The sequence below is a fragment of the Fukomys damarensis genome, unplaced genomic scaffold (genome assembly GCF_012274545.1).
Source record: "Fukomys damarensis isolate Sample0158 unplaced genomic scaffold, DMR_v1.0_HiC HiC_scaffold_34, whole genome shotgun sequence".
In the NCBI taxonomy this organism is placed as follows: Eukaryota; Metazoa; Chordata; class Mammalia; order Rodentia; family Bathyergidae; genus Fukomys; species Fukomys damarensis.
Window position 1 is genome coordinate 18,871,841 of NW_022900946.1, and position 26,994 is coordinate 18,898,834.

The 26,994-nt window shown below is 46.3% G+C and overlaps 2 protein-coding genes across 10 annotated transcripts in view; one reads left to right on the forward strand and one right to left on the reverse strand.

Moving 5' to 3' along the window:
* Cdip1 (cell death inducing p53 target 1) overlaps positions 1–12,913 on the forward strand; it is a 20,189-nt gene extending 7,276 nt beyond the window's left edge. For 3 of the 7 annotated variants that reach the window (XM_033758758.1, XM_010644103.3, XM_010644100.3), the window contains exons 2-6: positions 9,314–9,383; positions 9,894–10,003; positions 10,176–10,331; positions 11,017–11,290; positions 11,372–12,913. In XM_033758758.1, coding sequence (XP_033614649.1) covers positions 9,919–10,003; positions 10,176–10,331; positions 11,017–11,290; positions 11,372–11,483 — 627 coding nt within the window. In that variant the 5' untranslated portion in view covers positions 9,314–9,383; positions 9,894–9,918 and the 3' untranslated portion in view covers positions 11,484–12,913. Of the gene's footprint in view, positions 1–5,896; positions 6,022–9,313; positions 9,384–9,893; positions 10,004–10,175; positions 10,332–11,016; positions 11,291–11,371 lie in introns of all 7 variants that reach the window. The other 4 variants (XM_010644102.3, XM_010644101.3, XM_010644105.3 and 1 more) reach the window with 2 other exon arrangements.
* Positions 12,914–13,991: 1,078 nt separating this feature from the next.
* Positions 13,992–26,994, reverse strand: part of Hmox2 (heme oxygenase 2) — a 51,831-nt gene continuing 38,828 nt past the window's right edge. For all 3 annotated transcript variants that reach the window (XM_010644097.3, XM_010644095.3, XM_010644096.3), the window contains 5 exons: positions 18,693–18,814; positions 16,719–16,836; positions 15,834–16,325; positions 14,753–14,879; positions 13,992–14,664 (listed from right to left, as the gene is read on the reverse strand). In XM_010644097.3, the coding sequence (XP_010642399.1) occupies positions 14,537–14,664; positions 14,753–14,879; positions 15,834–16,325; positions 16,719–16,836; positions 18,693–18,778 (951 nt within the window). In that variant the 5' untranslated portion in view covers positions 18,779–18,814 and the 3' untranslated portion in view covers positions 13,992–14,536. The remainder of the gene's footprint in view (positions 14,665–14,752; positions 14,880–15,833; positions 16,326–16,718; positions 16,837–18,692; positions 18,815–26,994) is intronic.

Here is a 26,994-nt window from a genome sequence, read left to right on the forward strand (position 1 = left end):
TTTTTTGTACCAGGGATTGAACACAGGTGGCAGCACCACTGAGCTAAATCCTCAGTCCCTGTGTGCTTTTTTTTGCGGGGGGTACTGGGGATCAAACTTGGGTCCTTGTGCTTTCAAAGCAGGTGGCAGAACCACTGAGCTAAATCCCCTAATGTGTTTTTGAAAAGGCTGTTTATAGCGACACCTAAGGAGTGCCCAGGAAATTACTAATCTGTTTCATGTCTGTTGGGTTTTGTGTTGTTTTTGTTCTAATTTACTGATTCCACTTATGACCTCTGTAAGTGTTCCACACTAACACTGATGTAGGTCACTGCAGCTCATGTTCTTCACTCAGCAAAACTTTCTTCAAAGTAACTGAGGGAATGCCCTGTCATATGAGTGATCTCAAGTGTTGCAAAGATGAGGTCCCTCACTGTTCTGAGGGAAAGTTGGTAGGGGCAGTAGTATTCAGGTATATATGGCAACTAAAGTATGTGGGGGCAGAAAGGTAAGCTAGAGGTTGCTTCCTTCCACAGAATTGTGAGACTGGGCCAGACCTTTCTGCAGGCAGAGCCCCTCACCCTGGGTGTGCAGAAGCAGGAGGCATTTGTGTCCCAATTAAGATTCATGCCTGGTGGCCATGACTGTCATGACTACATGGCATGACTGCATCTAAGGGCCTTGTGCCTTTTTTTGTAAATCAGGATGGTTATGTCTTTTTTTTTTTTTTTTTTGAGACAGGGTCTCACTATGTAGTTGTTTTTTTTTCCTCATTGAGTTTATTGGTACATTTTAGGTATACAGTACAGTTACATTCATCATTGGGATCTTGTACCTCTACTTGACTTGTCTTAGTTCTCATTTTTCCCCATACCCCTGCCCTCCCTTCACCCCCTCCTCCCTTCCCTATTTACAAAAACTTTATTTCCATTTTTTCATTTTCTCATATTTTTTAAGTTTCCTTTCCCCCCTCAATATGTAGTTAAGACTGACCTGGAACTCACTAGGTAGCCCAGGCTGGTCTCGAACTCACAGCGATCCTCCTGCCTCAGCCTCCCGAGTGCTAGGATTACAGGCGTGCACCACCACACCCGGCTAGGATGATCTCACCAGCCACAGCTGGTTAAATAATGAACCAAAGACTATCCATTTGGGTCAACTCATTGCATATGGAGTTAAGATTTTTTTTTTTTTTTAGGGCTCCATTTTGATTGCTGAAGTGATAGTTCTTTAGGCTCATGATTCTAAAATTAGGCAGCTCTCAGTTACCATATCCTGCCTGTACAACAGGTGCTGATGACTTGTTTATTCACTAGTTGTGGTTGCAGCTATAGCTGTTTTCCTGGCTTTTGGTCCTCATTTCCCCTTTTTCCTTGTGTTATGCACCAACAGCAAAACATGCAGAAACAAGCTCCGGAGCTTGTGTAGGCTGAAGGTGGGCTCTATTCTCAGGTGGCTCAAGCCATGGCCTCAGTAAGCTCAGTAACCTCATCACTCTTGGTTGTATCAGGTGTCCCATGAGGATTTGCTTATCTGTCCTCTTCTGCTGGTGACCTCCTACTAGTTCTCCAGGTAGGGTCTCTGAGACTAGTGTGACTTGACAGGTTTGTATCTTTAATTTGCCTGGAGTACTGCAAGGTGATTTGGAAGGGAGACAGGATTCATGCTATTGATCTCAAGTGAGACCTTCTGCCAACTACTTATACTGATTTTTTTTTTTAAAAGACAGGGTCTCACTTATAGTTCAGGCTATCTATGAACTCACTACATAGCCTAGGTTGGCCTACACTTTGTGGCAGTCCTCTTGCTTCAGCTTCCTAAGTGCTGGGATTACACAGAAAGGCTTTTTTACACAGACTTCTAAGAGGGAGGACTGCTGGATAGCCAGCCCTTAGGCTTGTTTCATTGAGCGTTTTTTCCTGTAGACTAGATTGTAGTCTGAGGCATCTTTTGTGGGTTAAGGAATAACATAATTTATCTTAATTGTAATGAGCATTTTGAGAAAGGAGTCAAAGGAATTGCTCATCTTAGAAAACTAGGCACTACACAAAGAGCTTCTGTATTTGTGTTTATCTATAAAGAACCCAAAATCTCACTACCCTAAGAAAACTAAAGTAGAATCATGCTACACATACTGCCTTTACATCTTTCATTTACTCAGTGCTGCATCGAGGCCATCTTTCCATGACAGTAAAAAGTATATCTGTGGCATTTTCAGGAAATGATTACTTGGTAGACCAAGTGGGTTTAACTGTCCCTTTGGCTTCAAGACAGTGATGTACATTAAACACCTGTGCACAGGAACTGTTGCTCACATGTCCATTTTATCTCCAGGGTAAGTACCTTGAAAGGGCATTAAGAATCCAAAAGAATGCATAGATAACACAACTGTCCTCCAGAAAAGTGGGACTAACCTGCTTTGCTGTGGTTCCTCCATTTGACACTGGGTCTCAGAGAGTGAAAGAGTAACAGTTTGTCAAGAGCTTTAACGAGAATTTAGCATAATGCAAATTGTACAGTGTTGCTATCATGGTTCCTAGAAATCTTACTATTTTTAAACTTAGAACCATTAGTCCTGGGCCAGGCGTGGTGGTGTATGCCCATACTATCTGCTAGTATTTTGCTTCAGGGAGGCTGAAGCAAGAGGATGCAATTTTTTTTTTTTTTTTGTACCAGGGAACCAACTCGGGACTTTGCCCTTGTGAGGCAGGTGGCGGTGGCACCACTGAGCTAAATCCCCGGCCCAAGAGGATGTAAGTTTAAGACCAGCCTGGTCAGTTTAGCAAGACCTTGTCTCAAAATTTCAAAAAAGAAGAGCTAAGGATGTAGCTCAGCACTCCCTGGCTTCTATCCAATACTGAGAAAAACAAAACCTAGAAACCATTAGTCTTGTCTGCCTTTTAATTTTTCTTCTGCCTAATAGAAACTAGCGTATTCTTTTTTTCTTTTGTACTTTCTCATGCTGTTTGTGTCTTCATAGATACAAATAACAACATTATTTTTACTAACTGAATACTACCATTCAGGCTTTGAGCTGTGTACTCTTCATACACAACCCTTTATGCCTCATTCCGGCTCTGGGGCAGGACTATTGCTGCCATTTTACAGATGAGAAAACAGACTGAAAAGTCAGATGGCCAGGACCTAATACCTGGGCCCTAAATGTCCCTTGTAGCTCTATCTGTACTACATAGCTCTGGTCTCTTGGTGGTGGGGAGGGGATGAATTAGGCTGGTGTATTGGCTCTGTTGAGTTGGAAGACTAATCAGGAGACAGGCACATGCTGGACTAGGTGGGAGGAGACCAGACAGATGGGAAAGCCAATTCTGCTTTCTGGTGCTTCCTGTGTCTTAATGTGTTTGGAATTTCCAAGCATCAGATACACTTAAGATTCAAGTACAAAAATAAAAAAATGTTTTAGGGCCGTCAGTGATGCTGTTTGAGGAGGCACTGTCTCTCTTATACTGCTGCTGCATCATCAGGAAAATGGAACATGGATCCTCACCCCCACCCCGCACCCGACCCCCCAAAAAAGGGCTGGGTATTTAGCTCAGTGGTACCACACCAGCCTTGAAAGTGCAGGATCCTGAGTTTGATCCCCAGTACTGGTTGGGGGTTCCCAAGTCCTGCCAGCCCTTTGACTTGGCAGCCAGGGACAGTGGCCTCAGTGTCATAAGAGGAAGTATTGCTCCCACCCACTTTACCCTTCCCTGGATCTCCTTTAAGTGGCCACTGCAGATTATACATAAGCTCATCACAGGCTTGTTTGGGAGAACAGGACAGACAACAGCTACATGTGCTCAGAGTCAGAAGCCATCCTTTACAGGTAACAGTGCCTATCACAGTGACCCTTCATGCCACATGGTCGCCTTACCCATTTCTCAGTGGATTCCTCTGTTCAATTGATGGGAGGCTGTGAGCAAGTCTCATAGCTGCCTTTCAGTTTCCCCAGCAAAGCAGAAAGCCCTGCTTCTAGCCAGATGCCTGGGACCTGCCTCCTGGGGACAGAGGAGCCCTTCTGGGGCCAGCTGGCATCCTGGTGCCAGGGAGAAGCTCATGTAGGGAGGCAGTGGCAATCAGCCAAGCCCTGGGAAAGGCTGCTCTGCAGCAGCTGTTGCCTGGCCTCCGTGCCACCACAGCTTAGGTGAAATGCCTTCCTGGAGGCATTGCTGACCTCCAGTCAGGTCCCACAAGTCCAAGAAAAATAGTTTGACAGGAGAGTTGACCCTCTGAGGATTGTTAGTATCTCTGCCTTTGCAAAGAGTTGTCTATAGGTGTGGCCTCAGCTGTGCTGGGAATGAACAGCCCCCCAGGGACACTGGGGCTGAGCCAAATGACTCCTTTTGGAATTGAAGCTGGCGGTCCCTGTTTGGGATCAGATCTGCCCCTGATGGTGGTCATTCAAATAGTAACAGGTTCCATTTGTTTAGTGTTCTTGCGTGCCAGCCCTTTGTACTTGCAATGGGAGTTCTGCACATTTCTGGGTTTTTTTTTTTGTTTTGAGACAGTCTTGTTATGTAGTCAAGGCTGGCTTTGAACTTACTATGTAGCCCAGGATGGACTCAAACTCACAGCATTTCTCCTGCCTCAGCATCCCAGTTTTGGAATTACAAGCATGTACTGCCACGCCTACCTTACACTCTTTTAAACATTGCTACCCTGAGAGGTAGACAGATGAGGAACCTGAGGCTCGTGCGTCACACAGCTAGAAAGTTATTGAGCTGGATTTGATCTGGCTGATCCAGCGTCATGTCTTGATGGCTGGCTTCTAAAGTCTCTAGGTTGCAGCAAGCACCTCCCTGGAGTATGGCCCAGGTAGAACAACAGGCTCAGCCTCCCCAAAAGGGACCTTAAGGCCACTGTTGGTCCCTCTGGCTAGGAGCCCTGAGTAGTTAGTATTATACTCATTTACATTCTAGTGCGCTCTTCTCAAAACATGATCTGCAGGGTTAGGAATTTAGCTCAGTGGTTCAGCCACCTGCTTCGAAAGCGCAAGGTCCTGAGTTCGATCCCTGGTACAAAAAAAGAAAAAATGTGATCTGCAGTGTGCGTGGGGGGTGTCCCGAGACCTCTTGGCTGGGGATCAGAACCTTTTTTTGTTGTTCCAGTGCTAATGGTGGAACCCAGGCCTTTCACATGTTAGGCAAGTGCTCTACTACAGTCCACTTCACAATATACTATTCTTTTTTTCTTTTTGGAGACAGGGTCTCACTATGTAGTTGAGACTATGTAACCCAAGCTGGTCTCAAACTCACAGCAGTCCTCCTGCCTTAGCCTCCTGAGTTGCTGGGATTACAGGCGTGTGCTACCACGCCTGGCCTCACAATATACTCCTCTGATGATACTGGTGGTGATACCAACAATGTGATTTTTGTAACTGTCCCTTTTTTTCTTTTTCTTTTTTTTTTTTTTTTTTGGTGTTACTGAGAGTTGAACTTGGGTCCTTGCATATTCTAGGCAAACCCTCTACCACAGAGCTATGCCCCAGATCCTGAATGATTTTTTTTAATTCCTCATTTTTTATCTCTAGTGCATTGATGTATACGACCCACAGAATCAAAATCGATTTGAGGTCCTTAGTTATGAAGTGTAGATGAGTCCTGATTTAAAAATATTTGAAGGGCTGGGGATTTAGCTCAGTGGTTCCGCCACCTGCCTCTCAAGCGCAAGGACCTGAGTTTGATCCCCGGTATCAAAAACAAAATTTAGAACAAAACAAAACAAACAAAAAGCTGGGGATTTAGCTCAGTGGTTCTGCCGCCTGTCTTGCAAGTGCAAGGACCCCAGTTCAATCCCCAGTACCAAAAACAAAAGAAAAAGTTTGAGAACTACTACTCTGGCAGGCCCTGGGGAAACTAGTGTCAGGAAGTCCTTATGGACCTGTCCTCTCTGTCACCTTTCTGCTTTGTCCCCCCAGTGTCTGTACTGTCTCCAGGAGAGCCCACTAGGGCCAACCAGGCTGGCTATCACTGTGGATCTCAAGCTTCATCATGCTGCTTCCTTCTCTTTGGCTGTCTTCCACAGAAATTTATCTGCTGACAGGTACTCAGAGGCAGAAGAGACTATCAGTGCCCAGCTGGCACCCATAATTGCAGTGCATTAGGACAGTTTCAACTAGAGAATTGCGTTTGCCCACAGACCTTGCAGCAGTGACTAGCCTGGAGATGTGTATCCTGCTGTTACCCTCCAAGGGGCCCTGCAGTGGCAGGCAGGCTGCTGCCCATTGGCCTGCCTTTGGCCTTGGATTGCAATGTATTTGCGGTGAATAATGAATATTTGGGAATGGAACAAAACATCAGAGGCAGTTCCCAGGGACCTGAGGCCTTGTGCTTGGAGCTGCTCTCTGAAAAGCAGGGGACCTTTCCCTTTCTGTCCTTGCCCCCTCATGTCAAAGCTGTTCTTCATTGACCTGTCCTGTAAGGAACTGTATTACTTTCAAATATGTTTCAATACATAATGTTTTGGTCACTGATGGACTGCATATATGATGGGGTCCCATAAGATTATACTGCCTAGTGATGTCATAGCCATCTTAAATTTGTATAAGTATAATCTATAATCTTAGCACAATGACAAAATTGCGTAACGCTCCATTTCTCAGAATACCTCCCTGTCAGGTAGAGTTTAGTGCTTTCAAAAAGTTATGCAACAATCACTGTGATCTAATTCTACATTTTTATCCCTCCTAATAAGCAGCACCCCTCTCCCCCAAAAAGAGGGGCCTACTGGGGTATGACTTCGGAGGCAGGTGTTCTAGGATCATTTTACATGGGAAAGTGGAGGCTGACTGGTCGGAGGTCCTAGATTTGAAGCCAGGTCTGTCTAGCTCCAGAGCTTCACACTTGTCCATTCTTGCTATTTCATTCACTAGTGGCCTGATGTGGGCTGGTCCTTTCTCCTCTCACTGGGAGAGGGAGATAGGGTCTTAAGTTCAGTTTCACATCAGTTCCACATTAGAAGACTGTGTTTTTCTCTCAGCTGAGTCACATTCTTTGTGGCTGGGATTGAAGAATGGGGCAATGTGGCAATTTTGCTTCATTTCATGGCCCTATAGTGTACTCTAAAACCCACCACAGGCATTTCAAAATGTCATTTCCAGGGCTGGGGATTTAGCTCAGTGGTTCCACCACCTGACTCAAAATGTCATTTCCATCCTCACTCCTGGGAACATCCCCAGCTGTCAGCTCCCTGAAGCAAGAGCCTCTGTGTGTCAGTAAGGCGGAGCATACCCTGCTCAGTGTGTGCTGGGCTGAGTGAAGGTGTAGTGTACACCAGCTGGCAGAGTTATGTGAAGGGGTGAGGAAGAGCAAGGCTTGGGCTCTGTCTTTGGGATGCAAAGCTGAGGTTTCTACTCTGGGATGGAACCTGCACCTAGCAGGCCTCAACACCATCTATGCTGCTAGGCCAGACTCAGCAGCAGATGATATTTAAGATCTGGATATTGTCAGTACACTGGGTGTGGAAAATGAGGGTGGCTTTACACAAAAGTATTTGGTCCTGTGCCTGGGAACAGAGGGTGGCAGATTGTGTCCTGCCCCTGTGGTCCACTCTTGGAAAAGCAGGGTGGACCTGCACTAGGGTAGGGCATCCTATTCTGGCAAAGTCCAGACCCATTCCTTCAGGACCTGGCCTCCACCTGAAAATGCCATTGAGGCAACACAGCTCCTTGGTCAGTTTAATCTATAGGGTTTCTACTCTGGGATGGAACCTGCACCTCACATGTTTCTGGATATTGTTTGTCCATACTTAAGCTTCTGGAAAATACCTCTGTTCTTTCAGGGGCCGGTAGCTTCTACAGTAGAAGCCACTTCTCTGGGCTAACCAGTGGGCACACTGCTTTAGCGAGGGCTGAGTATAGTATTCCCAGCATCCATAGTGCAGACCAAAAAAATGGATTAAAATAGGAATTTAAGACTCAAGAAATTATTATTTATTTTTTACTTTAGACAGGGTCTATTACTTCAGGCCAGTCTTGAACTCAACTATGTAGCTCAGGCCAGCCTCCTACTCAGTGAACCTCCTGCTGTAAAATGTGTCTCATGTGTGTGTGTGTGTGTGTGTGTGTGTGTGTGTAGGCTGGGTATTAAGTCCAGGGCTATACATATGCTAAGCAAGTACTTTACCAGTACCCCCAGCCCAAGTTTTAGTGAGTGATTTTATTTGGACATGCTCTGGATATTTCAAACTGAGCCCTGCCTCAGCCTTCTGAGAAGCTGAAGACTATAGATGCTGGACCCATGCCTAATTTTGGATTTGGTTTTCATTTCCCTTAGAAAAGGTGCTCATGTTTTATATGTTTTTTGGCCATTTATCTTTCAAGAAATATTTATCCATATCTTTTGCTCATTTAAAAATGATTTGTTAGGTGCCAGGGATGGAGCTCAGCAGTGTCACATCTGCTTGGCAAGCACAAAGTCCTGAGTTTGATTCCCATACTGGGGAAAAAAAATTGTTACTGAGTTGTGAGCTCCTTATATATTCTAAATATAAATCCTTTTTCAGATAGATGGCTTGTAAATCTCAATAGTGTCCTGTAGAGCACAAGTTTTTAATTTTGATGCTGGTCATGAAAATTTATGCCTATATTTTCTTCAAAGAAAAAAATTTTTTTGAGACAAGGTCTTCTGGCTGGCTTCAAACTCATGATCTTCCTCAGTGCTGGGGTTACAAGCATGTGCTACCACACCCGGTAAAACTGTTATGCTTCTTTTAGTTGAATCTGAGATCTTGGTCTGGGTCCCTCTGGCCCTACAACTGATTTTTTTAAAATGTAATTTAATTTTTAATTTATGAACCCCAGGTTCTGTTGTAGAACTAGACCTACCTGTATGATTGGACTATAAGGGCTTTAGGTGGCGCTGTGCTAGGAGAGTGTTTTTAGTGTATATCCTGTTGTATAGTTGTTTTTTCTAGTTCATATTACTTTGACTTCAAAATGTTGTTAATAGTTGATCCTTTAAAATGCTAAGTAAGAGTGAAGACAAGGAGACTTCCAGCTTCCCTGTTTTCCCCTCAGGGCCTAAGTGCTCAAAGAATTTGGTGAAAGAAATAAAGCAGTGTGTTTCGTTCAACTGATTCTCTTCCTTCCCAATTCCCAAACTAACCTAAAGGGGACTAGCCATCCCATGGATGGGTCATTTTGTATTCCTTCATGTGTGGGAAGTGGCTATCGGGTCTGATGGGGACAGGAGGGCACAAGGAGAGAAAGTGGACCTGTGAGGCAGGCAGGGAGGTAATGTGGTTAGGCCTGTGGATGGCACAGTGACAGGAGTTGTACCCGGGGCCTACATGGCAGCCCTCCTGGTCTGAGGGTGCTGCCTCTTTCCCTGAACAGCTCCCCAGACCCCTGCGTGGCCAGCAGCTGAAGGACCTTCCTCTGCCTCCCTTTGAGTATCAGATTTGAGGTAAGAAATCTCCCCTGGACCACAGCAGCCTCTGGTAGTGATTGGCCCCTCCATGGCTGCCTGTATCTCCTAAATGGGGGGTGGGGAAGCTAGGTGCCAAACAGAGTTGGGTCCCAGGACTCACTGGGCCCTCCCCTCAGAGAAATATGGGTGACCGGGCAGAGGTGAAGATGGTGGTAGCTGTGGGCTGGGGGTCCCCTGGTGAACGTGGAACAGCCCTAGTGCCAGAGGGAGCCCAGTGATGGGGATTCTGAAGACTTCAGGTCCAGCCCACCAGCCCTGCTTCTTCCAGAGGTTGAAGATTTATGTGGAGGGAAAGTAGAGGTGGCAGCTCAGATGCCTGAGTCAAAGCAGGGAGATTTCTGTGGAAGAAGCATAGGTGACCGAGTACTTAGGCTCAGCTGTGCACCACTGATGGTCACACACGTTGTGCAGCGGCCATTGCCACAGCCCAAGTGAGTGCGAAGCAGGTTGGCTGGAAGCCGAATTCATGTCTGGGTTTCCTTCCAGGGTCAAGCCAAGGGAAGCAGTGAAAATGTCTAATGAGCCACCCCCTCCTTATCCTGGGGGCCCCACAGCCCCACTACTGGAGGAGAAAAGTGGAGCTCCGCCCACCCCAGGTAGGGATCATGCTCCTGAGGGTCCCTGTCATAGCCTTTCCTCTTTTCTCCTCCCTAGGTGGCATTGGGCCTCTAGTTAACCAGTTCTGCTCCAGGATCACCTTGTATCTTAAAACAGTGACCTCTGGCCCAGCCTGTGTACTGAGTCTGAGCCTTTCTTTTTTCTGTCTAGGCCACACCTCCCCGGCTGTGATGCAGCCCCCACCAGGCATGCCACTGCCTCCTGCAGACATTGGCCCCCCACCTTATGAGCCACCAGGTCATCCAATGCCCCAGCCTGGCTTTGTCCCGCCCCATGTGGGTGCAGAAGGCGCCTACATGCCTCCAGGTAAGTTGGGAAGGGACCTGAGGGGAGCACGGGGATAGCAGCTATCCAGCCTTCACTGTAGACATTGGTCAGACTGTGGACATAATAAAGGGGTGAGTGGGCTTGTCAGGATGGAGGACACCAGCTCAGGGAAGGCCCCCTCAGTCAGCAGCTCATGCTGAGGACTATGAGCGCTACAGAACTTCTTCCCTGGCGAGGATGTAAAGCCTGTGCTGTAGGCCTGGCATTCTGCTCACCAGCTCTCTGGAGTTACCATTCCATCCCAAGAAGGGCCTGTGGTGCTTACATAGGCTGCTGGGTTAGGTGGACTTGACCTGGGCATTGAGTCATCTTGTGCAAGAGAGGGGCTGGAGAAGGGCAAGGCTCTTTTTCTCTCATCCTTGCAGGCACTTAAGCACCCAGCTCCTGCATGCCAGAAGTGAACAGTGGGCCATGTTCCCAGCTCTGCCAAATCTGTCTTGGTCCCACAGGGTACAGAGCATGAAGGACTAGGAAATTTGAACAACCATCCTGACCCAGAGCCTTAGCCCCAGAGACTCCCACTGGCACTCGGCTGCCCCCATTAGAAGGATGGCAGAAAGTTTCAGGCCGTGTTCTGGGTGCTAGAGCTTCAGGCTTTGTGCTCATCTTTTGTCAGGGCAGGCAATCTGTACTAAGACCTCTTTACTCATCTGTGCTGCTCCAGGTTTTTACCCTCCTCCAGGACCTCACCCACCCATGGGATACTACCCCCCAGGACCCTACCCACCAGGGCCCTATCCTGGCCCTGGGGGCCACACGGCCACAGTCTTGGTCCCTTCAGGGGCTGCCACCACGGTGACAGTACTGCAGGGAGAGATCTTTGAAGGTGCACCTGTGCAGACTGTGTGTCCGCACTGCCAGCAAGCCATCACTACCAAGATCTCCTATGAGATTGGACTGATGAACTTCGTGCTGGGTTTCTTCTGCTGCTTCATGGGGTAGGTATGGGATGCAAGTAAGGCAGGGACCTCTCTGCTGCTCTCTTCAGGTCTCAGCCTGTTTCTCTCTCTCTGCCTCAGGTGTGATCTGGGCTGCTGCTTGATCCCCTGCCTCATCAATGACTTCAAGGATGTGACACATACATGCCCCAGCTGCAAAGCCTACATCTATACATACAAGCGTCTGTGCTGACGGAGCCAGACTTGGACTCACCTGCCTGTCAGTCTGGCCCCATGCTTTGCTCCCTGCGTTCAGTGGTCAGTTCCCCCCTCACTTGGGGTAGGAAGCTGTGCCACCATCCCCTAAAAGTCCTGTCCTCTTTGCCTTGCCCTAACCTGAGCATCTGACTCTTCCAGCAAAAGTTCTGTTGGATTTAAGGCCAAGGGCCCACCATGGGTGGCGGAGGGTGGGGGGTAGGGGTGGCACTGAGCTTGTGTATTCCTGGTTTGCTTGACATCTGTGACCCAGAAGATAAGCTGAGAAGGGTCTCCTATTGGGGTTCCCATTCCTCCTTTCTCTATAGGTCCAGACTTGGTCCTCACTCTCCCTGGGACCAAAAGCTGCCAGAATAGTAGTGGGTCCCAGGCTGGGCATTACCAGTGTGGGCCGTACCTGGAGCTGCAGTCGTTTCTGATCTGCTGGGCCAAGAGTAAGGCATTGTTTGAAGTTGGCCTGGACCCCAGATGGACAGAGTTAAGCCCTGGGTTTGTTAAGGTGTATGCTGTGCCTCTGCAGTGCCAGAGACAGGGCATGACAGAAGTAGTGACTGCCAACTCTGGCCCTCAGAACTCTCAGGTATGGAAACCCGGGAATTCCTAATTCCCGGTCCATGTGTAAGGTAGCCAAGAGGGACTCGCCTTCACGCAACTCCCTCTGAGTCAGTGTGTAGACCCCCCCCCGGAGACATCTCTAAGAACCCCTGTATTTTTCTGGGTCCAGAAGGAATGCCCACAAACCTATCCTGTCCTGTGTACCCTGTTCTCACTGTGTGTGGGTGCAGCCTCTTCCCACTTGCTGTTGTGTCCCAGCTGGGACAGATGGCATATATGAGGGAACTCCTTGTAGGGGTAGTGGGATCTGCAGTGCCCTCTCCATTAGTTCTCTTCTCAGTAAGTGCTGGCCCTTAGCCCCAACTGACTTGCCGTCACTGTGCCCTGCATTGGGGCACTCCAGCAGGAACAGCTGTGGCAGTGGGCTGGGGATGAAAAAGGAGCAGGCACAAGTGCTAAGAGTACCCTAGTAGACAGCAGCCTTGCCCTGGGTGCAACCCAAATCTGTCTTTACTTCCTGAATAGTTTGTGAACTTGCCCACATGGACACTGTGTCCTATGGCTGACCCTCTCCTGGTCTCGCACTGCCACTGCATGGCCTCCCATCACTGTGAATTGTGGCCTGGTCTCGGTTTGTAGTTTCTCATTAAATTGGCCCCTTCATTCCCCCATCCTGGGCCTCTGCTATGTTGCCTGGCCTCCTTTTCTGAGGGAAAGAGGGTGGGTTATATGTAAATCTACTGGAAGGTAGGGGGCTGAACCCAACTCTGGCAACAACATTGGTACATAAAGACTTAACTGTGCCAAACCAGAGCCGGGCGTGGTAGCACACACCTGTAATCCCAGCACTCAGAAGGCTGAGGCAGGAGGATCACTGAGTTCAAGGCCAGCCTGGGCTACATAGTGAGTTCCAGGTCAGTCTCGACTACATAGTGAGACCCTGTCTCAAAAAAAAAAAAAAAAAAAAAAGTGCCAAACCAAAGTCTGATGTGGACCATCCCTGGGAATCCAGCTATGTATGACTAGCCGAGGGCAGGAACTGCTTCAGCAGTGGCTATAAGGTTACCTTACTTCCTCAGATACTGGTTCCATCCAGCTACAACCTTGGTATCCACCACAACACCTGAAGGCTGGAGTACCACCCCCCTACACCCCAGCTTGGGCTTGACACATCCTACCCTTAAGACCCAGCCACTGGACTGAGGCTTAGGATGTAATATGAGCATGCAAATTCTAGACCAGCCCTGGCAATGGCCTAATTTACCTGAACTGTGAAAGTGGTGAGCTCAATCTGTAGTTTAAGTATTTCCTCACTATTTAATCCTTCTACAGTAATAGATCCTATCAATAAAAATATTTAACTTCACATTTCTACTTTAGATGAATTGTTTAAATACAGACAGACCCATGCTTTCCAAGTAGGAAACCTCCAAAGTACCAGTGAGTAGAAAATTTACAGGTCCAGAGATAATCATTTCTTTGTGATAAAGGTATTCAGAGTGTTTTAGCGGCTGGCGATTTAGCTCAGTGGTTCCACCACCTGCCTTGCAAGTGCAAGGTCCAGAGTTTGATCCCTGGTACTAAAAATATATATATATACTGTTTTGGTGATGGGGTGCTGGGAGATGGAGCAGCACTTGAGGAAAAAAGGGGGCTTTGTGGAGCTGTCAGATAAGATGCCACTTCACATGGATACATGTCACTCTTCTGAGGGAAGTCTCCTTCCTTATAGGATATTGGGGTCCACTACTAGGCTTAACCCACCCTATCTGAAGAGGAAGGTAGGGCATGGTGGCACATGCCTGCAATCCCAGCACTTAGGAGGCCGAGGCAGGAGGATTTGCTGAAAGTTTTGAGGCCAGCCTCAACTACATAGTGAGACCCTGTCTCCAAAAAAAAAAAAAAAAAAAAAAAAAAAAAGGGAGAACACGAGCAAAGACCATTTTATTGAGTGTTGTAGCATTTATACAGGTCAGGAGAAGACAGCCCAGGTTAGTAGATCTCTTGAGGGTCCCAGTTAAGAGGGATGAATTTCTAGGATCTCATAGGTAGAGGAGCCTGGCTTCTGCCCGCCTCCAAGTTCCTAAGAGGCCCAGAAATTGAGCAGTATCATTTGGCAAGATAACCCCAACCCTCAAACCTCTGCATGCTGGCTGTTCACGCCCAACAGGACAAGGATAGCTCCCCACATACTGTGAAGTCAAGAACGTAGAGAATGTGTCTGAGGCCCAAGAGTTTCAAGAGCTTTGGAACAGAGCTGATTCAGAGGCTCAGGCCAGCCCTGCCCTACCCTGCATTTGGCCTGCAGAAAAGATGCCATTAGGCAGAGGCTCTAGCATCTGGCCTTTATTGGTTGCCTGTTTTCTCAAACCCAGCATTTTAAAGTCACCTGAGGTGATAGTCAAGAAGTGGAGATAGGGGCTGCCATGGGAGGAGGGTGCCACGTGGCATAACAGGTCCTTCATAACAGGTCCTTCACATGTAGTACCAGGCCAAGAGTCCAGCAGCCAAGGCCACACTGGTGGCCAGAATTAACTGGAGGCTGGGCTTCCTGAGCACAGTCATGGCTGTCTGGAAGGGGCAGCTGTTGCCCTCCAGGGCACCTGTATGAAGTACAACAGAAGACATGGTTAGCGGTGAGGGCTGATGACATGCCCACCCCAGGAGGGGAGCTTAGAACCCACAACCTACCTGTGTCTTGCTGACCAGTATAGAAGGGGCATTTACGAATGTCTCCCTTCCCATCATGCACAGGGAACCCATCCTCCACGGTGTCTCTGGCTAGCGCAGAGCTAGCCTGGTCCAGTTCATCGAATATCTGAGAAGCAGAGATCAACAGCCATCCCTGGTCTGCAGAGACGGCTTTCACAGTAGATACCCACCCTACCCCCGCTCTCATGGAGCTAGAGCAGGTGCACTTGTACAGGGGTGCTCACTAACCAAGCAAGCAGCGCCATGGGAGACAGCACACTGTGCACTTTTCCCTGGCAGGAATTGAGATACAGCCATATCTATGCTGCTACTACCCACAGGCTGAAAGCCAGTGTGGTGGGTTTTCCTTGGGTACTCAACAAGGCACATACTCCATGCCACATAACTCTGAGGGGGCTCAAACAATTTAAACTATCAGGTGTGGAGGAGCCACTGGTACCTCATTTCTAACTGCTGGCTATTTCTTAGCAAAGAACACGAAAGAAATGAGAATGTGGGAGAAAATGCCATAGCAGGGCAATCCATCCTAGGTGGCCCTGGGAAGGTACACTGAAGGGTTGATGGGAACTGTGGTCACCCTCGCATCTCACTTGCCCACAATTCCTTTCTCTGGCCCTGAGGGCTGACATGATGCTTAGGGGACCGAATCAGCCTCAAGCTCACCTCCAACTAAAGGCTAGTTGTAAATAGCTATTCTTTTTACTTTCCTTGATGAATGTGCTCTAGCTGAACCTACCCAGCAAGACTGTGTAACAGTCCTTTCTAAAAAGAGAAAATTTGATACCAGCATTGTGTGATGGGAGGGAGGGAGACAGCTCCTTTCTCAGATCTGGTGGGGCCTCTCCCTTGCCAAAATTCTACCGACGGACCTCTTCCATTCTATCCACTGTGCCCACAAACTTCCATGCCGATTTGGTTCCCTCACCTTTATGTAGGACATGCTGCAGTTCATCTGTCCTCATGCCACTGATGCCCTCCCAGGAAGTTCTGGATGTGTTCCCCCATAAAAGGTTCCCTGGAGCCCCATGGAGCTGGCTTTGTGGTCAGCACCCAGCAGTACCTGCATGTTGTACTCAAAGGCCTTGTTAGCTTCCTCCACGATCCTCTCTTTGGTCTTCAGGCTCAGATCCAAGGCATTCATCCTAGCCCGGTAGAACTGTTTGAACTGCTGGGCATTGTCCACATTCTCAAAATGGTAGAACTGTGTCCCTTCTCCTGTGCTGGGGAGCTTCAGGGCCCGCTGGGCCACTTTTTTCAGCACCTGTCCTCCTGAAAGGTCCCCCATATAGCGGGTATACGCATGGGCCACAAGCAACTCTGGCTCATTTTGCCCCACATAGTGGATCCGCTCCACATAATTCTGGGTAGCCTCAGAGCACATCACCTGCTCCTCCCAGTTTTCACCAAAGAAATATTCCATGTCTTTTGTCAGTGCTTCCTTACGGTGCAGTTCCATGGGGAAGTACAAGGGGGCGAAGGCTGGGTGGTCCCTGTTGTGGTCCATTTCCTCCTCAAGAGCTGAATATGTGAAGTAAAGTGCAGTTGTGGCCAGCTATGGGAGTGACAGAAGGTGATGGTGGAAAAGGACAACTTTAAAATCAACCACATCAAGAGTGGCTGGAAACCAAACCTCAACTAGCACCCCCTTCTACTCCCCAAAGACCCAACCTGTGACCCATTTTTATATAGTAAATAGCCAGGAAGCTTTGTTTCTGGAAGGAATGATAAGAGTGCATTTTTCAGAACACGGCATATTTTTGCTTCCTTTATATTACTATATACAATTTTGTTAAAGCCACGAGAGCCAGAGCTTAATGCCAAAAATGAGTGAACATAAAAGCCAAGCTTCTCCTTCAGAACAGCTCCAGGGGCACCTTCCTCAGGGACTAAGGCTCCCACCCTGACCCATTTCAAAGTCTGAAATCCAACTTTGACTGACACAAACCTTAAATAGCTCCTTCTTAATGTTGCCTTTCAAGAAGTCCTTCACAAACTGGGTGTTTTCTGCCCGGTCATGTGCTTCCTTGGTCCCTTCCTTCAGGAGCTCGGAGAGGTCAGGCATTCTGTGGAGATGGGATGTGCATGCATGCACGTATGTGTGTGTGCGTGTGTGCGTGTGTGTGTGTGTGTTATCCCTTCCCAGCTCCCTAGAAAGGACTACAGAACAAAAGAGAGCCCAGATCCCAGGATGACCACTTGCTGGACTGGAGGCAGGGCTATGTAAACACTTCCCTCTAGGGCTGGGGATTTGGTTCAGTGGTTCTGTTGCCTGCCTCACAAGTGCAAGGGCCAGAGTTCAATCCCCAGTACCAAAAACAAACACTTCCCTCTAGGGCTGGGGATTTGGTTCAGTGGTTCTGTTGCCTGCCTCACAAGTGCAAGGGCCAGAGTTCAATCCCCAGTACCAAAAACAAACAAACACTTCCCTCTAGCATGAACAGTTGGACCTTGTTAGGGAATACAGGACAAGCAGACCTGTCAGTCTACCCAAAAGTCTCAGATGACGTGCAAATATATGGCCTCCTCGAAGTATGTCATGTGTCCATCCATGTAGGAACCACCCCTTTGAATGAAACTTTGCTTCTATGGCCACCTACTGGCAGAATAAACACATACGTCTAATCCCACCAGTACCTTCTGGCTTCTCCTTTCATCTCGCCTTTGAAAATTTGTCTCCCAGAGCAGAGAGGGGATTTAGCTCAGTGGCACAGTGCTTGCCTTGCAAGCTCAAGGTTCTGAGTTCAATCCCTGGTACCACACACACATAAAGTGTCTCCCAGAGTCCATACCATGCTGCTGTAAGGGCTGTGACAGTGTGGACCTTCTGGGGCAGTCCTGCTCCATTCCTCACTGTGGGGCTGTCTAGTCTTCAGGACTACATGTATCTGGCCCCAGGAGTAGGAGGATGAGAAGGAAACAGTAAGAAGTTGGGAGTCAACAGCTGGGGTTTAGCTCAGTGGTTCCACAAGCACAAAGTCCCTAGTTCAATCCCCGATACCAAAAAAAGAAAAGTTGGTCAGGACTTTGGGTTTCTATTATTTAACAAAATCACAGGAAAAAGTTGTACTAACAGATTGACAAGGCAGATAATGTGTGATCCTAAAGATGATGGCACCTGGGCTGGACTTAGATGTATACACAGACTATTAGAGTAAAAACAATTTGGCCCTCTCAGCACAGTCTCTGCTGGCTGTCTTATGAGGTTAGCTTGTTTCACCTTCATGCTGAGAACCGGTTTGTATTAGAAACTATTTTAAACTATAAAAAGGAACCAAGGCACTGGTTGTAATACAGGGCTCTAATGAGAGGCTAAGAATAATGCAGAGTAGGGCCCAGTAATATAAGACTTACAGAGAAGTGGTCTTGACAATAACAAAGCCTGCCCTGAAGTAGTCCCCATTTTAAGGAGAGGAAGACACTGTGAAAGGAGCCACTGAGAAAGGCGTGTGATTACCATTTTTTTTCCCCCCCAGAAGCACTACAAGCCTTTACTGTAGGACTGTCTCCGAACAAAGGAGAGGGAGCCTGATTACCATTTCTTAATGAAAAAACACTTAGGTTTTTAAGAAAAAAAAAACATCAAAAGGATTTGGCTCAGTGGTTCTGCCCCCTGCCTCACAAGCGCAAGGGCCTGAGTTTAATCCCTGGTACCAAAGAAACAAACACAAACAAACAAACCAACACCTCTCCCAGAATTCCCAGCAGCACCTACTCTGCTTCCTTGGATAACAGAGCAAATGAGAGTGCTGAGTAATCCAGAGGGCTACACATGGGCTGTGCAGTATCAACCAGGCATCCTAGGGTCCATGGCTCAGGAACCATGACCACCTCCTGGTGCTAACAGCAAACAAAACCAGTTGTGTTGTGCATAGCAGTTGCTGGACCCCCTGATTTGATGTAGCCAGCCTCTATCACTCACCTAATATGGTTTTCCTTTTCTTGGGGCACAGGGTTCTTTCTCTCCGAATCATCTACCCCTTCAGAAGCCTCTATTTCCGCTGACATTGTTGCCAAGTGGTCCTTGCTACCCTTACTCTGGTTCTGCAGAGATAGAAGGAAATGGTGATTAACATCCTAGCAGTCACCTCTGCAAATGCCTGCCCACTCTGCTCTCCTCTGAGGAAACATACCCAAAGAGACACCTCTGCATCACAGGGTGGATTTCATTACAATAAAACTGCCATTACTGGGACCATAATGTAAAGTGGACAGTCTGAATATGGACAGTGGACAAGGTTAACAGTGCTATATTGATGTTGAACTTAGGAAATACACATTGAAACATTCACAAGCAAAGGGGCGTACTGTCTGCAATTAACTGCCAGACAGTTCAAAAGGGGGTGTCAACATATACCTTTGTACAAGGGGAGGGAGGAGCATGGGGAGGATTCACAAGAAAGAAATCAGATAAAGCAAAATGCTGACAGTGAATCTTGGTAAAAGGTATACAAAAGTTATTTGTGCTATTCTTAACAACTCTTCTGTATATCTGAAACTATATCACAATAAAAAGCTAACAGCTGGGTGTGGTGGTGCACACCTGTAATCCCAGCACTCTAGAGGCTAAGGCAGGAGGGTTGCAGCAAGTTTGAGGCCAGCCTAAACTATGTAGTGGGTTCAAGGCTAGCATGAACATAGTGAAACCCTATCTCAAAAAACAAAAATAAAAATAAATAATTAAGTGAAAAGCTACAGCTGGGGATTTAGCTCAGTGGTTCTAGCACCTGCTTTGTAAGCGCAAGGACCCAAGGAGTTCAATCCCTAGTACCAAAGAAAGAAAAAAAAAAAAAAAGGGGGTCTCTAAAAATGGCATTTTGGTCCAGGGATTTAGCTCAGCAGTTCCACTGCCTGCCTTACAAGCGCAAGGACCTGAGTTCGATCCCTGGGACAAAAAAAAAAAAAAAAAAAAAAAAGCTACAAAAAAATATAAAAAAGAAAATACCAAGTTGGGCACTGTGGCACACACCTGAAATCCAGTACTCTAAGGGATTGAGGCAAGAGAATTGTAACTTCAAATGCAGCCTGTGCAATTTAGCAATTTAGCAACTCAAAACCTAAAAAGGAGCTGAAGATGTAGTTCAGTATGAAGACCCTAGGTTCAATCCATAACATGGGGGTGGGGTTAGGAGAAGAGAAAACATCATAGAAAACAACAGCTCTCTGCTTGGTAAGCAATGCCAGGCTTCCACAACACCCCAAGTATACCTGAGGCCAGCACAACCTACCTGCTGGTGACTGTACCCTGTACAGAAAGCAGTGGGAGCAGAATACTGGATGGAATTTAGTTAGATAAGGCTGTGCCCAGCACTGTGCAACAGAACACAACAGCTTCAAAGATACCCAACAAGTCTGCATCAGCTGTGTGAGTCACCTAGCAAGCAGGCTGTTGCTAGCCAACTCAGAATTCTGCTGGGCTACAAGAAATAATAAGTTGGCCAACCAATTCCCATCACCAGCTACAAGGGCTGAACCTTCGTCAGCTAGGGAAATATAGTCCCACAACACGACAAGCTCATCTTCCATCCCTGGAGGCTTCCACTCTGCCAGTGTAAGGGGCAATTCACTTGGGGAACTTTCCAGATGAACAGAAGCACAACAGCACCAACAAATAATAAAGTCACTCACAAAGACAAAACTACCAATATTGGGGCCATGTCAAATCAAACTGGGCCAAGGAAAAAGGAAGCCTTCATTTTCTACCTCAATCAGTACTTATTTACTGAGCATTTTCTACGTGCTCTCCCCTCAAACAGGTGTCAAAGGGGACAAACAAGTGTAAGAAATAGCCCTTGAAAGGAAATAAGAAGAAGAAAAAAATCTGTCTCACCCACAGGTTAATGTACTGGTATATGTCCTCTCTGAGATTTCTCTAAATACCTACTTATATTTTCTTTCTTCTCTTTTTGGGACATTATAGTATGTGATTTGCACAGCACAGTCTTTTAGAACCTTCTCTCATCTTCAGATTCACCATCTATACAGTGGGATTAATTATAGGGAGTTAAATGAAAACTGCAGAGCACAATGCTTGTTATGTGGTAAGCATTCAACAAATGTTACTCATTTTGGTTTATGTATATGGTGCTGGGGCCTCATGCATAACAGGAAAGTGCTGTACCACTGAGCTACACCCACAGTCCCTAATATTTGCATTTTGATTGAAGTTTAGGGATGTCCAAGAATGCTAAAAAAATAAATAGAAAGGATTGCAGATTTAGATAAGTGGTAGATTATATGCCTAGCTCATGCAAGGTCCTGAGGCTCAATCCCCAGCACCAAAAAATTAAATAAATAGTGAAATAAAAAATGGGACCAGGGGCTGGAGATTTAGCTCAGTGGCACTGCACTTGCCCCACAAGCACAGGTCCTGAGTTTGATCCCCAGTATAAAAAAAAAAAAAAGAACCATTTCTTGACTCTACAGCAGATATACTTTCTTCTCTTCTGTATAATGCTGATGCACTGTATAGTGCACAGACTAGTCCACAAGAATGAAAAGTCTGGTGGTGATCACCTAGAGAATGGTACGCAGAGATGCTTCCTGGAGAAGGAACCTCACAACAAAAGGATTCAGGGTTGGAGGGAAAGGTAGGGAGAGGAAGAAGGACAGGCAGATTGAGGGAGTAATATGAAAAAAAAACAGAAATGGGATGGCTCACAAGGATTGTATGAGGCTCTTACCAAGGAGCTAAGCCAAGATTTTGCCACCTGCAGGGTAAGCTTCACATAAGCGTTCTAAGGATCTGTCCATAACTGACCTTGATTTTCAGAATTTATGAAATAATAGCTGTGCTTGGACATGGTGTTACACACCTTTAATTCCAGGTACGCTGGAAGCCGAGGCAGCAGAGCCACAGATTCAAGCCTGGGAAACTCAGCCAGACCCTGTCTCAAAATAAAATTTTTAAGAAGGGCTGGAATGTAGCCCTCCTTGGGTTCAATATTCAGTTAAAAGACAACAAAATGCTACAGACCCTGAGAGCCAAGATATAACTATGGCCACTCAGTACTCAGGAAGCAGAGACAAGAGGATGCTGGGACGCTCAGAAGAATGGGTACAGTAAAAAGTCCCTCCCAGGGGCTGGGGATTTAGCTTAGTGATTCCAGTGCCTGCCTTGCAAGCACAAGGACCTGAGTTCGATCTCCATTTACCAAAAAACAAAACAAAAGTCCCAGACCCTTTAGACAGTACGGCCATACTAAAGATATAGCGAGGCACCTAAAGGCTGTAGGCTCTGGGCCATTAGCAGGTTAAGTATTGCAAAAACGGAACAAGGATGACTGGGTGCACAGGTTACCAATGGCAGTGACTTAGGTAAGCTTTTTGCCATTTGCACCTAATTATCATGCTGCATAAGTGATTGTGTGATTAATCTGATTGCTAGCTATGCTTTATTTGATAATAATTGCTCACTCTGTGAAAATGTAGTCTTGCTTAAGCAACAAAACTTTTTTGCTTCTCTTAAAAAATACAAACCAGGTGTGGCAGTGCATGCCTGTGATCCCAGCACTCAGGAGGCTGAGGCAGGAGGATCACTGGGAGTTCGAGACCAGCCTGGGCTACAAAGTGAGTTCCAGGTCAGTCTCAACTACACAGTGAGACCCTATCTCAAAAAACAACAACAAAAAAAAGATGGAGCAAAAGCTGGCTTCTATTGGTGCTCACTTTGGTATTTTCTTTTTCTGTTCAGGACTTTATTTGTTCCCTCTCTCCTTAAGGACACCCCCCAACACACGCGCGCACACACACACACACACACACGCACACACACACACTCTTATTTCTACGTGCCAGCTCCTAATTCTCTTTTTCTAGCCCGTGAGAACCGTGAGAAGCTCAACTCTGGACCCAGGGGCAAGGTCACAGCTGTCTTTTCCACTGTAGTAGCTCTAAGACCTGGAAAATACTAGGTGCTCAATGTATACTTGTTAAACTTTTTTTTAAAATCTAAATTGAGCTGGGTGTGGTGGTGCACACCTGTAATCTCAGCACTCAGGAGGTTAAGGCACAAGGATCACCATGAGTTTGAGGCCAGTATGGGCTACATAGTGAGTTTGGAGCCAGCCAGAACTGCAAAGTAAGACATGTCTCAAGAAGGGGTGGGGCTGGGGCTGGGGATTTAGTTCAGGGGCACCATGTTTGACTTGCAAGTTCAAAATCTAGTTTGATCCCTGGTACCAAAAAATAAACATTACAAATCCAAGCTGGGCTCGGTGGCACACACCTATAATTCCAGCTATTCAGGAGGCTGAGGCAGAAGGAACATAGCAAAAGGTCAGCCTAAAAAACTTAGAGAGATTCTGTCTCAAAATTTTTAAAACATTGGGGGGAGGGTAGCTCAGTGGTAAAGCACTGCCTAACATGCCCCAAGAGGTCTGTCTCAACTACATAGTGAGACCCTTGGTTCAACCCCCAGTACCCTGTTATAAACACACACACACACACACACACACACACACACACACACACACACATGGGAAAATAGAGGAAGGAAAAGATCTCATGGATATTACCAAAGATATGTAGGTTTTATGACAGGGTCTCACTTTGTAGTTTAGACTGGTCTTGAACTCACGTAGCCTAGGCTGGCCTTAAACTCTCAGCAGTCTTCCTGCCTCAGCCTCTTTAGTGCTAGGATTACAGGCGTGTGCCACCACATTTACCTAATATGTAGTAGTTTTTTGGAGGTTTTGTTTGTTTGTTTGTTTTTTGGTACTGGAGGTCGAACTCAGGTCAGATCCTTGTGTGGTTTTTTTGGTTTTTCTTTTTTAAGCAAAAAAGTGATACACTGTCTACTACTTCAACAGTTTTCTAAACTCAAAAACATGAATTACTGATTCTCCTAAGAAGGAAAAAATGTTTTACCCCTGTCCCTGGCAGCAAGAATACTGTCTTCGCTGGGGATTTAGCTTAGTGGTTCTGCCACCTGCCTCACAAGCACAAGGTCCCGAGTTTGATCCCAGTACAAAAAAAAAAAAAAACTGAGTCTACAAGGCAGACTGCTCCAAGGGGCTGGGTTAACATGTTCAACCCACAAGCCTGTGCCAAGGAAGGCAGCCTATATTCATACCTGTGGCTTGGTTACCATTCCTCAGTAGTGTGGCCCTGAGAGGCCACGTTCCAACAGAGAAAGCAAATTCTCTTCACTCCCTGAAAAGGTACTGTCCAACCTTAGTCTGGTTGATCTCTACACTTGAATCCCTTTCTTTTCTGCAAGAACCACTGGGGGTTTAAGCTCAGTGGTTCCGCCGCCTGCCTCACAAGTGCAAGGTTCTGAATTCGATCCCTGGTACCAAAAAAAAAAAAAAAAAAAAAAAAAAAAAAAAAAAAAAAAGAAAGAAAGAAAAGAAGAAGAAAGAAGGAGGAGGAGGGAGGAAGGAGGAGGGAGGGGGGGACCCAAAACACTGGCTATAACTGTATGCAAATGGTACAGTACATAAATACAGTAGACCTTTGACTTAAGAACTTAATCGGTTTCTGGGTGCTGGTTATAACTCAAGCTGCCTGTAAGTCAACACAGCGGACATCTGCATGTTTACCTGGGTATACACTATATATAACAAGAGGCAGATGGCCGGGTGTGGTGGTGCATGCCTGTAATTCCAGCACTCAAGAGGTTGAGGCAGGAGGATTGCTGTGAGTTCGAGACCAGCCTGGGCTACATAATGAGTTCCAGGTCAACTACGTAGTGAGACCCTGTTTCAAAAAGCCAAAAAAAAAAACCAAAACAAGAGGCAGATGAATCTTCCATTAACCTAGTTAACCCAAGTGGCTCGTATGTCAGGCCAGTCATAACTTGAGGTTCCACTGCATACTGACAAGGACAGGAAGGGAATTTAGAAGGCTATAGTCTTATTTCTTCTTGGACTTCTTAGCCAACTAGCTGCTTGATTCTCTTGGAAAAAAGCGGGGAGGGGAAAAGGGACTGAACATACAGAAGAGAAATGGGGGGGTCAGTCTTTGGACCCTCTTTGCTATTATAAATTCCAGAAAATCATTGCCCTTTCCCCACAACCAAAAAAAACTGTGACCCTCTGCTTATAATTCTACCCTCATCTGTTCACCAGACCAGGTACTGGTCTTAATTCTACCACCTCATCTGAGGGAAGCAGCAAGTTCCTATCACAGTGATTTCCAGCAAAAGAGGTTCCCTCTAGACACTGATCCAGAATGCTCATCTCAAAAATTTTGCTCCTGGGCCAGGGATGTAGCTCAGTGGCACCTCACCTGCCTGGTAAGTACAAGATCCTGAGTTCGATCCCTGATAACAACAAAAAATTGCTCTTGGTAAATTGCTGTGTGAGTCACTAGGGCTTCTGAAATAACATATACGTCATTCAGAGAATGTATGTATGATGTACCATTCTTTGTCATCATTCCTCTCTAAAGACTCGAGTCCAGCAAATGTCACAAGGTCTGGTAGCTCCATGTACAGCTGCCAGCCAAAAACATAATCTAAAGAGTATGTTAGAATTAATTTCCTATCAGGTGATCCAAACAGGAACAATAAAATTTTTTCTTTGCCCTAGAGAAAAAGCAACTGAAGGAAGGGAGCAGGCTGCTGGGCTTAGCCAGCACAGTAGAGCAGGAATGGCAAGGTGACATGCTCCCTGGCATGCTCCCTGGAATTAGAACAATGCTGTAGACCTCTGACTCATTCACTATGGAAGTGACACTCGACACTGACCAGCTGATGCCCATGACTGTTGTTATGCCACATGCACAGGGAAGTTAGTGGCTGCTCAGAGACTTCTGCACTAGGACTTGGCTACTGTTCCCTTCGTTCTGAACATTTTGGTGGAGGTCCCCTTATTGTTTCCTAGAAAGCTATCTGAGGCTCAGAGTTCACTTCTGTATAGAATTGACAATCATATCACCACAAGTGTAATTTGTTTTCCCAGTTAAACTAGAAGCGTCATAAAGACATGTCCCTAACTTTTCAGGGACCATTAACATAGTCCAACACCCTAGGGAGCTTTCAACCTAAGTTTCTATGGTTTTGTTTTGAGATAGAGTCTCATTATGTAATTCATGTTGGCCTTGAACTCAATATGCAGCTCAACTCAGGCTGGCCTCGAATTTGCCAACAATCTTCCTGTCTCAGCCTCCTGAGTGCTAACATTACAGGTGTGGGCCACACTAGGCTCCAATCTGAGTTTGTTGCAATGCATAGTGAGAATCCTTAAAGAGAACACTAACTAAAGGTTTTGTGGTATGTGTAACAAGAAAATGCCCATTCAATAACAAATTTTTAAAGGGGCACTATGTCTCTAACTGATAGGAAATCTTGTGGGTTTTTTGTTTTATTTTGTGAAGGTACTGGGCATCAAACCCAGGGCATTCACACAAAGCCACAATATCCAGGCAGGCGCGCCCGCGCACGCGTGCGTGTGTGTGTGTGTGTGTGTGTGTGTGTGTGTATATTTTGGTGCCAGGGATCAAACTCGAAATCATGCACTTGTGAGGCAGGAACGGTGTCACTGAACTAAATCCCCAACCAAATATATATATATTATATATAATACATATACATTTTTTTGAGAGTATCTCAACTATGCAATCTCAACTATGCAGTGTCTCAACTCATGGCAATCCTCCTGCCTCAGCCTCCCTCCCGAGTGCTGGAATTACAAGCGTGTATCACTGCACCTGGCTTTTTGTTTGTTTGTTTGCTTGTTTGTTTTTACACAAGGTTTCACTGAATTGCCCAGTCTTTGCTCAAACTTGTGATGCTCCAGCCTCAGACTTCCAAGTGCTGAGATTATACGTATGTACTGCCACACCCAGTTTGAAATTTGGTTTTATCTTTCTTCAGATCTAACTTGACTTTCTAAATATTATTTTCAATTAACAAATACTTGCAAATTTTACTGGGTACAATGTAATGTTTTGATACTTGAAAAATGATCAAATCAGGATAATATACCCATCAGCTCATGAATTTACGTTTCTTTGTGGAGAGAACATCTAGAAACCCAGTTTTCTAGTAATTTTTGAAATATACATTGGCTGGGCGTGATTGTGCATGTCTGTAATCCCAGCACTCGGGAGGCTGAGGCAGGAGGATTGCTGTGAGTTTGAGACTAGCCTTGGCTGCACAGTGAGTTCCAGCTCAGTCTCAACTACACAGTGAGACCCTATCTCAAAAAACCAGAAAAAAAAGAAAAAGAAAAAGAAAAAGAAATATACATTATTTTTTTCTTTTCTTTTTTTTCTCTTCT